Source organism: Saccoglossus kowalevskii, chromosome 2, assembly GCF_978046115.1.
Source record: "Saccoglossus kowalevskii chromosome 2, keSacKowa6.1, whole genome shotgun sequence".
In the NCBI taxonomy this organism is placed as follows: Eukaryota; Metazoa; Hemichordata; class Enteropneusta; family Harrimaniidae; genus Saccoglossus; species Saccoglossus kowalevskii.
Genome location: NC_140642.1, coordinates 18,380,553 through 18,393,216, shown reverse-complemented (window position 1 = coordinate 18,393,216; position 12,664 = coordinate 18,380,553). Strand labels below are relative to the sequence as shown.

Below are 12,664 nucleotides of genomic sequence, written 5' to 3'. Positions count from 1 at the left end.
GATCAAAAGTAAAATGACATTTTAAAAAGATATCTTGTTTAATTATTTTAGTGTTGCGAGTATTGGGCACCAAAAACTTTGCGAAGTACATTACAATCGGCAAGGTGACGAGTTTCATATTGACTGGAAGGAAAATCGTGATAAATTCAAATCACACGATGCAATCGTCGTTCTGATACAACACAATTTGCTGTATACGAAGTGAAACTGTTCTTGTTATAAAATTTACCTTTTTTCGCTCATTTTATTTGCTGCTAGAAGAGCAGATTCAGGTTCCTCATTTCGGTGGTATTTTTCTGTGTTTCGTTTAGTTTTAGCCGAGTCCGACCCCATGCCCGGACTACTAAAACATGCAACACACACGTACGCCGCCTGGTGCGTCGGCGTCGTCGCCAGTCATCTTGATACAAAGTTTCAAAACAAGTGCGTACATTTCCAACATATGATTGGATGGTTGTGGTGGCGTCGGTCTGGTAAAATTTGACAACCAATTCTCAAAATTAAGTCACGATCAGTGATCTGAGCTCGATCTATACGTACTTTAAAAGTATTCTCACAAACATATTTTCGAATGAAAACGAGCCACATGCTCTGTAAAAAATCGAACAGCACTTGACATGCAGAAATAATTTTTTGAGCTTCAGAAAAAAAACGTGTCCATTTAGTGTGGCCGTAAATATTTGGTCACCAGCCGATGAACAATTTGAAAATCATGATACACACGGAAGTCCTTCGATACTGAAAATCATCAACCCCAGTCTGGTTTACCTTATTTCCCAACTTGCAAAACTGATTTGTATCTCAGCCCTGGTTTTTTTTTTTTTTCTTTTTTTTGAACTGAGGTAAAATCCCATTCGTTTGTCAAAATATACCGATGTTTTTCAGTGAATAATTGCGAAGCCTGTCACAGCACAAAAAAAACTTTGTGAATCGACGATGGAGATTGGATGGTACGACGACCCTTCAATTTGCGTTAAATATGTTTTGTTACAACATCATTGATTGGCTGAGAGTCACCTGATCGGAGCACGACCTGGGTCACAGAACCATATAAGTCCGTATTATCAACAGGACTTTGCGAGAAAACCACACCCACATTTTCAACCATTTTAGCGCGGAAGTTACCAACAAATGTCAAAAACTCGTGAATTTTATAAATTCGAATAAAATAAAGCTAGCGATTCGTAAGACTGGTTAATAATATATCCCCCGATGCTCTTCGATTTTTTTATTTCAAGGTGAGAAATGGATACTTGTAGTTGAAGTTCCATCGATTTCAAGGCGACTATTTAACCGCGACAACTCTACGCTCTGTTGTAGTTTCGCGAGGTAAAACAAAAATACAATAAATAGTACTTGTTTAATTATTTGGTTGTACAGCATGCAAATTACGGGACATGATCCCCATGAATTGCGATAAATAAATGCTGATTGTGTTGAATGACGGACGTCGGGACCGTTTGGAGAAACAAATTACGGTCGGTAGACATTTCAAACAAATGAAATTATTAACGAAAGACGAGATTTTTCTAGGTATTTACGATCATACGGTCATACCAAATATATACAAAATTGACAAATACACAAAGAGGTGTAATAGTAGGTCATTTTTATTTTAGCCTTAGAAATATTTTCTTTCACTCAGTCCACGTCCATGCGTGGGAATTCTATTTAGCTTCATGGTCCTTCGGCTTGTCTTCTGCTTGGGGGGAAACAACAATAGTTATACAAATCGTAAACTCAACACAATCAGGAAAAGAAACCCAGACAACCATGTTGTACTTCTGTTGAATACATTTTGTAGCAGTACGTCACGTCGGAATATTGTCTAAGGGATTGGTCAGTTACTTCGGCCTAGGGGGGGTCGGTGGATTAGTAGGGGGGGTTACCCTGTTTTTGATTGTGCGAATAGGGGGGGTCACCTTGTTTTTGATATCATGTTTTCCAGAATTCACACACGCGCTCATGCATATATAATTAAATATATCAAAACAGCGTATACAATAAGAGAGCAAATAATATTACCACAGTAGTTTACTTTTTCTTGTTTGTTTGTCACACTTTTTGTTGACTCCCGTGTGCGAAGCACAAAAGGGAGTCTTTGCAGTTACCCTGTCTGTATGTCTGTATGTATGTACAGTACTCATTCCGCCCAACCTCCCGCTTTTATCGCTTTTTTTCCGACCGCTTATCGCTTAATTTCCGACCGCTCGCTGCTTTCCGACCGGAAACCGACCGCTTTTTTTCCGCTCGCTCGCGTTCGCTTTTGTTCGCTCGCTCGCTCGCTTTTGTTCGCTCGCTCGCTCGCTCGCTTTTGTTCGCTCGCTCACTCCTGCTATGGCTGGCTTCAGAAACATCGTCCGCTTGCCAGCCGACCGCTGGAGTAACAATGATCGTACATTGTATGTATAAACTTAAGTTTTTATTCGTAATAAATTTAGGTTTTAATGACGATTCAAAACACAACGCCTATTGCTTCTCTGTTTTGGAACAAAGACGCCTTCAAATCACTTGACACATTGTAACGTTTGCTACGCAAGTCGAACTGTGACCTGTATTTACATATTTACGTCCTTGTGTGTGTAGTTCAAGCAGCTATATAACTGGTCAATCGCGATATGTATTGAGTAATAGTGTTTGTGTGTTGTGTGTGTGTTTCTGTGTGTGATTTTGACTAAATTTATTCCGAACGGCGCTCAAAATAATTTGACACTTTGTTATTTTTGAACGCAACTCGCACTATGACCCTTACTCAATTTGCATAAGTAATACGAATGCTGTAGTTCAGAAAATCTATTGGTTAACTTTTGCTCGTGTCTGGATGCGCAAAACAAAACTGCACATATAATTATCGCATAGCTGAATTTCTACAAATCAATTGGACTTAAACTACTAGTATAATGATTGTGACGATTAATCGCTTGTCTGAGTACATGCGGCGACGAATTATTGGATTGGCAGCAGCCGGACGAAAAATGAAAGAGATCTCGGAACAGTTAATTTGTTGAGGAAAACAAAACAAACGCAGCCAGTGATACATTTTGAAAACAAAAATACAAAATAATCGCAATCAGAGGCGCCGACCACGCGCGTTGGAAATAAATAAAACGTGTTGTGACAGTCTCACCAAATTCTTTCACTCGCGCAATATAATTATGTTATTTCCCAAAGCACTTATATTTAATATATTGACGAAAAACACCGCAAGAAAAATGTAAATCAGGCTTGTAATTACTACTCGAACGCAATGTTGATCACTGTAAAAGTGGATAAATTCGAACCGTCATCAAATTCAAAATTCAAGCGATCTCGTTGAATGTCAAAAATAAACTCGATGTTTAGAAAGACAAAAACAACACCATATTAGAGTGCAAAAAAAGTTAGCAGCAAAGAACGAGAAGTGCATGTGGGAAAGCGATGAGTGAACTCGAGGAAAATTATGCTGATGTGAGAACAAGCCATATAGTCGCGGAGTGCTCGCTAAAACATCGAGAAAATGTGCCATTTCAAAGGGCACCCTTACAAATAATGTCTGCGATTGTGTGAACATGAAAACGTGCAAACAAGGAACAGAACTCGTGGTCCACAAGGAAACTTAGCGATGACGCAGTTAGATGTATACGGCTGTTGAAAACAGACTCCTTCGATCTCATATAAGCAGGTTCACGTGGATGTATCATTTTCAACTATTACCAACAACGCTATGATAACAAAGACATTGTGAAATTCTTTTGTTTTTATGTAGAAAAATACAGTAATTTTACCAAGTAAAATCATATTTATTAAAATTGTTGTTCATACACGAGTTGTCGAACACACTACATAGTTTGTAATTTCATCTAGCTCCTTTCAGTCACGATTCAAAACAAATAAAAGGCACAAATATAGATAATATAGCAAATTATTTTTTTCTGTAATATTCGTGTGTAATCAGTAATTATGAAATCAAATTATGGGTACATATGAAATAGATTTCGTTATGAATTATTCTTAATATCAATTTCTAAATTATTTTGTCAAAATCAGTTTTTTTTCCAGGTTTTTTCCCCAAAACGAAAGAATTTCGTAATGTCGGGAACGAGAAGTTTTTTTCTTCTTATTATTTTTTGGGAACGGAAAGTCTTTATCGTAGAGCTTCGCCTCGGTTGACAATGAGCTCTTCGGGTCGCTAAAACTGTATGTCCACTTCTGTTGGGGTGAACATTTGTATTATTATACTGAATAAATCTTAGAACAGAAATGGTGGCACTCAATTATGGCAATCTTCCAGCTCATCGTTAGAAAGATTTTAGGAGGCAAATTTAATCTTGAAGGATTGCAGGAAATTGACCCTTACCGATTCATATTTATGAATTAATCGGGATTCAGGTATCATAGTGTTTGTAACAGGAAGAAAAAAAAAACGCTTTCGCGTGGGATTTTTCATGCAAACATTGTGAATGGTTCCCCGACACTGATTCCTATTTACCTTTAAATTTTTCTAAGACGCAGCAAACCCTGCTCATGACCGGAGACGTCGTCGAGATGCAGATGCGATTCCTCTTAGCAACGCGTTCTATTTATTTTCAAAGCGTGTGGTCGGCGCCTTTGATTGCGTTTATTTTGTTCTTTTATTCAGTGAACGTAATCTATCACTGGCAGCGTTTGTTTTTTCGCGTCTCACAACTTAATGTCCGAGCTGACTTTGTTTTGGCTGTAAGTGAACTACGTACAGCTCATGAAAGTATTTCGCCCAGAGTTCGCAAAAAACGGAATACCCTGCAAAATTTGAATCCTTTATTTTATAACGAGACATTGGGCGCAAACATAAAAACCATAATTGTAATTTAACAGATTTATGTAACGTGTTAGTCCGCTTGCCAGCCGCCTAGTTAGAAAACGCGATCTCCAGTGAAGTCGGTGTCAACAACTTCGGACAAGTAAGATGGGCGCTGGCCGACATTACATTTGCAAGTATTGTATTTGTTTGACAAATTGTACACTACGGTCATTCTATAACAATCGATCAGTCGTTTTTTTCAGTCTTACTATTCCTGCAGATATTCTTCAATTGTTATAGGTGCCACGGATTTTAACATAACTACAACTTGACCCGTGTTAAACCCAAACCATGCGTGCATGACAACCGTCAACCCTACACACGGTTTAACTCAACGAATACCGTACTCTACAGTAGACATTTTTCGCTCTCCACCAAAAATAGAATGGTTTTATTTCATATTAGTTGTGTCTGTGTCAGTGTCGTATTTGATTTCACATGTTTGCTTCGATCATGTTTATGGTGTACATTATTATCACCAATTTTATATGGCCGTGTGATCCACCGTATTTTTTCAACGGTCGTTCTATAAATTTCTAATTGTATTTATTCTTATTTTAACATCATAAAAACAAAAATGATACACTTGTACATGAAACAGTAGGTAATGAACTGTAAATGCGGGCGGTTGTGCTGTCAGGCGAGCGAGCGAGCGATTGCGCGAGCGGATACTTCCAGATTTGCGCGGTCGAAAAAAAAGCGGAAATTGCGCGGTCGGATTGAACAAAGCGAGCGAAAAAAAAGCGATCGAAATCCGGAAGCGGGCGGGAGGTTCGGCGAAATGAGTACTGTATGTATGTATGTATGTCACTTTTTTTGTTCCACCGTTATCTCAAGAACCACTAATCAAATTTTCGTGAAACTTGGTACATAGATGCTCTGGGATGATGCGCAGAGTTGATTAGGTTTTGGTAAAAATCTATGAATATTAATTTCCTAATTTGCATGATAATTAGCTGATTTTTAGCTGTTCCAAGACTGTTCCACTGATATCTGAAGAACCACTCATTGGATATTGATGAAACTTGGCACATGGATGCTCTGAACTAGTGCGCAGATTTGATTAGTTTTGGGTAAAAATCTATGAATATTAATTACCTAATTTGAATGATAATTAACTGATTTCAAGCTGTTCCATGACTGTTCCACTGATATTTGAAGAACCACTCATTGGATTTTGATGAAACTTGGCACATGGATGCTCTGAACCAATACGCAGATTTGATTAGTTTTGGGTAAAAATCTATGAATATTGATTACCTAATTTGCATTATAATTAACTGATTTTAAGCTGTTCTATGACTGTTTCACTGATTTTTGAAGAACCACTCATTGGATTTCAATGAAACTTGGCACATGGATGCTCTGAACTAATGCGCAGATTTAATTATTTTTGGGTAAAAATCTGTTAATATTATTAATTACCTAATTTACATAATGATTAATCAATTTTCGGCTTTTCCACTGATATCTCAAGTACTAATCATAACATGTCAATAAAACTTGGGACATAGATGTCATATGACACTGCACAGACCTGATAGTTTTTAGGGTAATATCAGTACATATTAATTACCTAATTTGCATAATTAATTAATTTTCAGCTTTTGATATTTCAAGTAGTAATGATCATGTTTCAATGAAACTTGGTACATAGTTACTTGAGGACTGTGCAGATACCTAATTAGGTTTTGGGTAAATATTTGTGCATATTAATCACCTTATTAGCATAATTAGTTAATTTTCAGCTTTTCACCTGATATCTCAAGTACTAATCATCACATTTCATTGAGACTTGTTACATAGATATTCTAGGACTGCAGAGACCTGATTAATTTTGGGATAAATAATTGTGCCTATTAATTACCTAATTTGCATAATTAGTTAATTTTTTGCTGTTCTATGGCTGTTGCACTGATGTCTAAAAGCCACTCATTGGATTTCAATGAAACTTTTAAAGAGTACCCATCACATTTCAATGAACCTAGGACTATACACCATATTAGTTTTTGGTAAATATTTATGCTTCTTAATCACCTAATTAATGTAATTAATTAATACTGATATCTCAAGTATTGATCATCACATTTGAATAAAACTTGGTACATAAATGCTCTAGGACAATAGTCAGCCTGATTAATTTTGGGTTAAAATCTGTTCATATTAATTCTCTAATTAGCATAATAATTAATATTATTTTGGTTCTAATCACATTTCAATGAAACTTGTTACATTGTGCAGACCTTATTAGTTTTACACTTAAATCTGTTCATATTAGTTACCTAATTTGCATAATTAGTTTTCTGCGTTTCCATCAACATCTCAAGTTCAAGTAATTTTGAATTAATTTTGAATGTGTCTCCAATACTCTCAGCACACGGGAGTTCTTTCTAAGCTTTCTTTGATTTTGTTTCTTTTTAACTTTATGACCTTCTACATGTGTAGAAACCAAAAAAGAATTGTCAAATTTTCTTTAACGTTGTAATAAAGCAATATTCTATTCTATTCTATATTTTTAAAAATTTTATTTCAGAACAAATGATAAAAAAGTTAATCGTACAAATGTGTTACCTATAAATTTGTTGATGCAAAAAATGTTATAGGCTAAATATTTTGAGGTTAAAGTTGCCAAATAACTAACAGATTATGCAATGCGGCTAGAACCCCAATTATACAGTTAAGTTTTAAACACATCCCAAGTCCATGTGCTGCTGATATCAGATTATTTTATTTAAAGTCTGAAGTCACCATTGTATAAGATATTTACTGGATTTATCCAATTATAACAGGAGACGGAAAGACAACACATCAATTAGTACAAAGAGCAGTGACAGTTTTTGTTCAGCAAATCAAAAAAGTAAAATTTGTGAAAATGTTGATATATAAATTAAAATAAATGATGAAAAAATAAATAGTTTTTTTAACTTTTAAATATGCATATTTTGCTCTGTAAAATACCAAAATCCAACACAAATTTAAGCAAAATCAAGGTTTCCTTTGTTTTCATAAGCACATAATAATATAATGTTGGGGGGGTCACCCACTTTTTTTTATTTGATAGGGGGTGGGTCGACAGATTTAGAGCTGGCAAAATGGAATCTGCCGACCCCCCCCCCCCCCCCCTAGGTCGAAGTAACTGACCAATCCCTAAAATATAATATTCAATCCCAGCCAAATCTAGGTCAAAGGGTCAGATTGCGTGCATATAATTATAGATAGTTAAAACAAAAAGTATTTGACCTTTTGACGGTTGTTCAACATCTATACACGGTTACTAAACTTCTTTGTTTGATGAAGCGATGCTGATGCCACATTGTCGCCATAATGAGGCCACAATGAAGCGAAGCGATAATCGCCTAACTTTTTAATGTCGCGACATTGAAGCGATGCTGAAGCCATAACAATGCCATAATGATGCGATGCTGAAGCGAAGGTGAAGCTGAAGTGAAGCCAATGCTTCCGCGAGAACTGTACTGTGCATACAAACTTTTTTGTACACGCCACCCACCCATCTAACTTTCCATTAATTATACTGTATAAACATTAAGTTTTATGTCGAACACTGGTGCTTAAATATATTCACAAATAATGATTCCTTCTTGTTGGTGCACTGGATGTAAAATAAGTGGTGGCTGGTCTTGTCAAAGTTTTAGATATCCTGGTGCAATAATAGCATACCTGGTGTTTGATACAAAAGTAACATGCTTTTTAATGTGTTGTTGCTGGCAGATACTGTATTACAACATATTCTTCTGAAGAGAAGTTTGAATTGTTGAAGTTAGCTGATTTATTTAAGCTTGTCATCGTAAAAACCTACACTTATAAGAATGTCTCTACCACAGTAACTTTGAAGAAAACTGAGTAAGTATCTTCTCACCTTCTCAGAAATTTTAATAGACTAGCTCATCTAAGGTTTATATATTGAACCACATTTGTGCTGTGCTTAAACCACCATTCAGTTTTCTGTTCTAAACCACCATTGGCCTTTCAGTTTTCTATTCTAAACCACCATTGACCTTCCAATTTTCTGTGCTAAACCACCATTGACCTTCCAGTTTTTTGTGCTAAACCACCATTGACCTTTCAGTTTTCTATTCTAAACCACCATTGACCTTTCAGTTTTCTATTCTAAACCACCATTGACCTTTCAGTTTTCCATGCTAAACCACCATTGACCTTTCAGTTTTCTATTCTAAACCACCATTGACCTTCCAGTTTTCTATTCTAAACCACCATTGACCTTCCAGTTTTCTATTCTAAACCACCATTGACCTTCCAGTTTTCTGTGCTAAACCACCATTGACCTTTCAGTTTTCTGTACTAAACCACCATTGACCTTTCAGTTTTCTGTGCTAAACCACCAGTGACCTTTCAGTTTTCTGTGCTAAACCATCATTGACCTTCCAGTTTTCTGTTCTAAACCACCATTGACCTTCCAGTTTTCTGTTCTAAAGCACCATTGACCTTTCAGTTTTCTGTGCTAAACCACCATTGACCTTCTAGTTTTCTGTTTTAAACCACCATTGACCTTCCAGTTTTCTATTCTAAACCACCATTGACCTTCCAGTTTTCTATTCTAAACCACCATTGACCTTTCAGTTTTCTGTGCTAAACCATCATTGACCTTTCAGTTTTCTGTTCTAAACCATCATTGACCTTTCAGTTTTCTGTTCTAAACCACCATTGACCTTCCAGTTTTCTGTTCTAAACCACCATTGACCTTCCAGTTTTCTGTGCTAAACCACCATTGACCTTTCAGTTTTCTGTGCTAAACCACCATTGACCTTCTAGTTTTCTGTTTTAAACCACCATTGACCTTCCAGTTTTCTATTCTAAACCACCATTGACCTTTCAGTTTTCTGTGCTAAACCATCATTGACCTTCCAGTTTTCTGTTCTAAACCACCATTGACCTTCCAGTTTTCTGTTCTAAACCACCATTGACCTTCTAGTTTTCTGTGCTAAACCACCATTGACCTTTCAGTTTTCTGTTCTAAACCACCATTGGCCTTCCAGTTTTCTGTGCTAAACCACCATTGGCCTTTCAGTTTTCTATTCTAAACCACCATTGACCTTCCAGTTTTCGGTGCTAAACCACCATTGACCTTTCAGTTTTCTATTCTAAACCACCATTGACCTTTCAGTTTTCTGTGCTAAACCACCATTGACCTTTCAGTTTTCTGTGCTAAACCACCATTGACCTTCCAGTTTTCTGTGCTAAACCACCATTGACCTTCCAGTTTTCTGTGCTAAATCATCCTTGGCCAATCAGGTTCATGTACTGAAGCATCGTTGGCCAATCAGGTTTATACACTGACCCACCTTTTAGCCAATCAGGTTTATATACTGAATCACCATCGGCCATTTGATTTTGACAAAAAAAAACAGCATGAATTTTTTTTTGAAGGAAAAATGACTTTCCCACTTTCGACTTTCATTAACAGGTCATTGTTGAAGTGTAGTTAATAAACGCTTACCGTTGACTACGCATTCCCAACATATTCACCATATCCATGCTGTATTATATAAATTTGATTACCCGTATTAAGAAAAGTCAAACAACGATCAAAGACCAGGTTTTATGATTAGACAGTCAAATTTGGGGCATTTTGGAAGGGATGCATGGGTGCTTAGCTGAACATGACCTCGAAAATAGAAATGTCCTAAGAGTCTGGGGGGTGCTTTGCCGAGCATGGGTGCTAAGTTGGACGAATCCTAAACCCATATTGGCCAATCAGGACTCTGGGTTTTTGTACTAAACCAAAATAGGCTAATCTGGTTTCTGTACTAAACTACCATTGGCCATTCAAGTTTCTGTACTAAACTACCATTGGCCATTCAAGTTTCTGTACTAAACTACCATTGGCCATTCAAGTTTCTGTACTAAACTACCATTGGCCATTCAAGTTTCTGTACTAAACTACTATTGGCCATTCAAGTTTTTGTACTAAACTACCATTGGCCATTCAAGTTTCTGTACTAAACTACCATTGGCCATTCAAGTTTCTGTACTAAACTACCATTGGCCATTCAAGTTTCTGTACTAAACTACCATTGGCCATTCAAGTTTCTGTACTAAACTACCATTGGCCATTCAAGTTTCTGTACTAAACTACCATTGGCCATTCAAGTTTCTGTACTAAACTACCATTGGCCATTCAAGTTTCTCTACTAAACTACCATTGGCCATTCAAGTTTCTCTACTAAACTACCATTGGCCATTCAAGTTTCTGTACTAAACTACCATTGGCCATTCAAGTTTCTGTACTAAACTACCATTGGCCATTCAAGTTTCTGTACTAAACTACCATTGGCCATTCAAGTTTCTGTACTAAACTACCATTGGCCATTCAAGTTTCTGTACTAAACTACCATTGGCCATTCAAGTTTCTGTACTAAACTACCATTGGCCATTCAAGTTTCTCTACTAAACTACCATTGGCCATTCAAGTTTCTCTACTAAACTACCATTGGCCATTCAAGTTTCTGTACTAATACAGGTCCCTGTGCTAAACTTCTGTTGACCAATCGGGTTTCTGTACTAAGATAACATCAGGCATTTGATTTACAGGAACATGATTATACCAACTATTTCTCAGCTGGAACAGCACATTATAGATTTGGTACGGAGCAACATATGCCAAAATACAATTGCTGATTTGGAAGCAGATGAACAAAATGATGGACCGGAGAAACCAGTAGAAACTGTACAGAGTGTTGATACATCATGTAAAATGTTATCTGAATTGTAACAAATTTGTTGTTTTATACAGTTGGGCAGAACAATCATACTCCAGTCCTTTTTCCATACACTTGCTTGTATGAAAGAGCTCTGTCAACATCCTTTAAACAAGGCACTATGTATTCTTGGGAGCGAAGCGGAGCTAAGACACACACTACTGTAATCGACGATTCGAAAAGTACAGTTTTCTGAGTGTTTTCAGCCTTTGTTTTCACCGTGATGGTTGGCCAGGCAGTGAAAATGCCGGCCCAAATCTTTTTTCTGATTGTTGAGATATGCAGTGAAATCTAAATCTAATCTATTTTAGAAAAGTGCAATGGATCACTAGTACAGCTGTTCATTATACAAAATTTTAAATACTTTTTCTACCAATATTTTGAAGTGCAGAACATTTTGTTGATGGAAATAAACAGTATTTTCTTCCAGAAAAGTTGAAAAGGTATCAGAAAGTGCATGGATTCCATTGTGTTAAAGAATCAAAAGCAAAACTTGTAAATTTGTTACGATTTTACAAACCTATGTGTTTTTACCTTTTGCAGGTTTACTTAAAAATTATATTTTGAAATCATTGAAATGTTTTACCAAGTGTGTTATCATGTTTTTGTGCAAATAATTACTATTAATATTTACATGCTAAGTTTAAGTTTGTTAGCAGGAATCAAGCATTCATTGGAAGTTGATACGACTAGACTAATATTGAGTTGAGTGCCGATCATGTTTCTTTACAAATCTGAATTTTTGAGCCTTGCAATCTGTGAGACCTCTCCTGCAATGGCTAGCAATCTTAAAATACCTAGAAATCAATGTGCTCCTCGGGATTTGTGTTCTCCTGTGTTAATAAACATCACATACTGTTGGTGAATCATGAACTGCTTACTATAGTGGCATTCAAATTGATAAAAGCTTGACATTCCTTAGCTTTTTTAGAATCATTAACAAAACTATTTTTTAATTTGCCATTAATGATCAATCATGACGTTAGTTAGCTTTGCAGTTTTACTATTCTTTATTAAAAAAAAAAAACCTTTATATTTTAAAATCTATATTTGTTTTTTCAGATGTTGAAAGTTTATTTGTTATATTAAAATATTTATCGCATGAATC

The 12,664-nt window shown here is 36.2% G+C and overlaps 1 protein-coding gene across 2 annotated transcripts in view; it reads left to right on the top strand.

The window, feature by feature from the left end:
• LOC100369858 (uncharacterized) overlaps positions 1–12,662 on the top strand; it is a 32,792-nt gene extending 20,130 nt beyond the window's left edge. For both annotated transcript variants that reach the window (XM_085492578.1, XM_085492579.1), the window contains 2 exons: positions 8,549–8,680; positions 11,390–12,662. In XM_085492578.1, coding sequence (XP_085348704.1) covers positions 8,549–8,680; positions 11,390–11,570 — 313 coding nt within the window. In that variant the 3' untranslated portion in view covers positions 11,571–12,662. The remainder of the gene's footprint in view (positions 1–8,548; positions 8,681–11,389) is intronic.
• Positions 12,663–12,664: the final 2 nt, after the last annotated feature.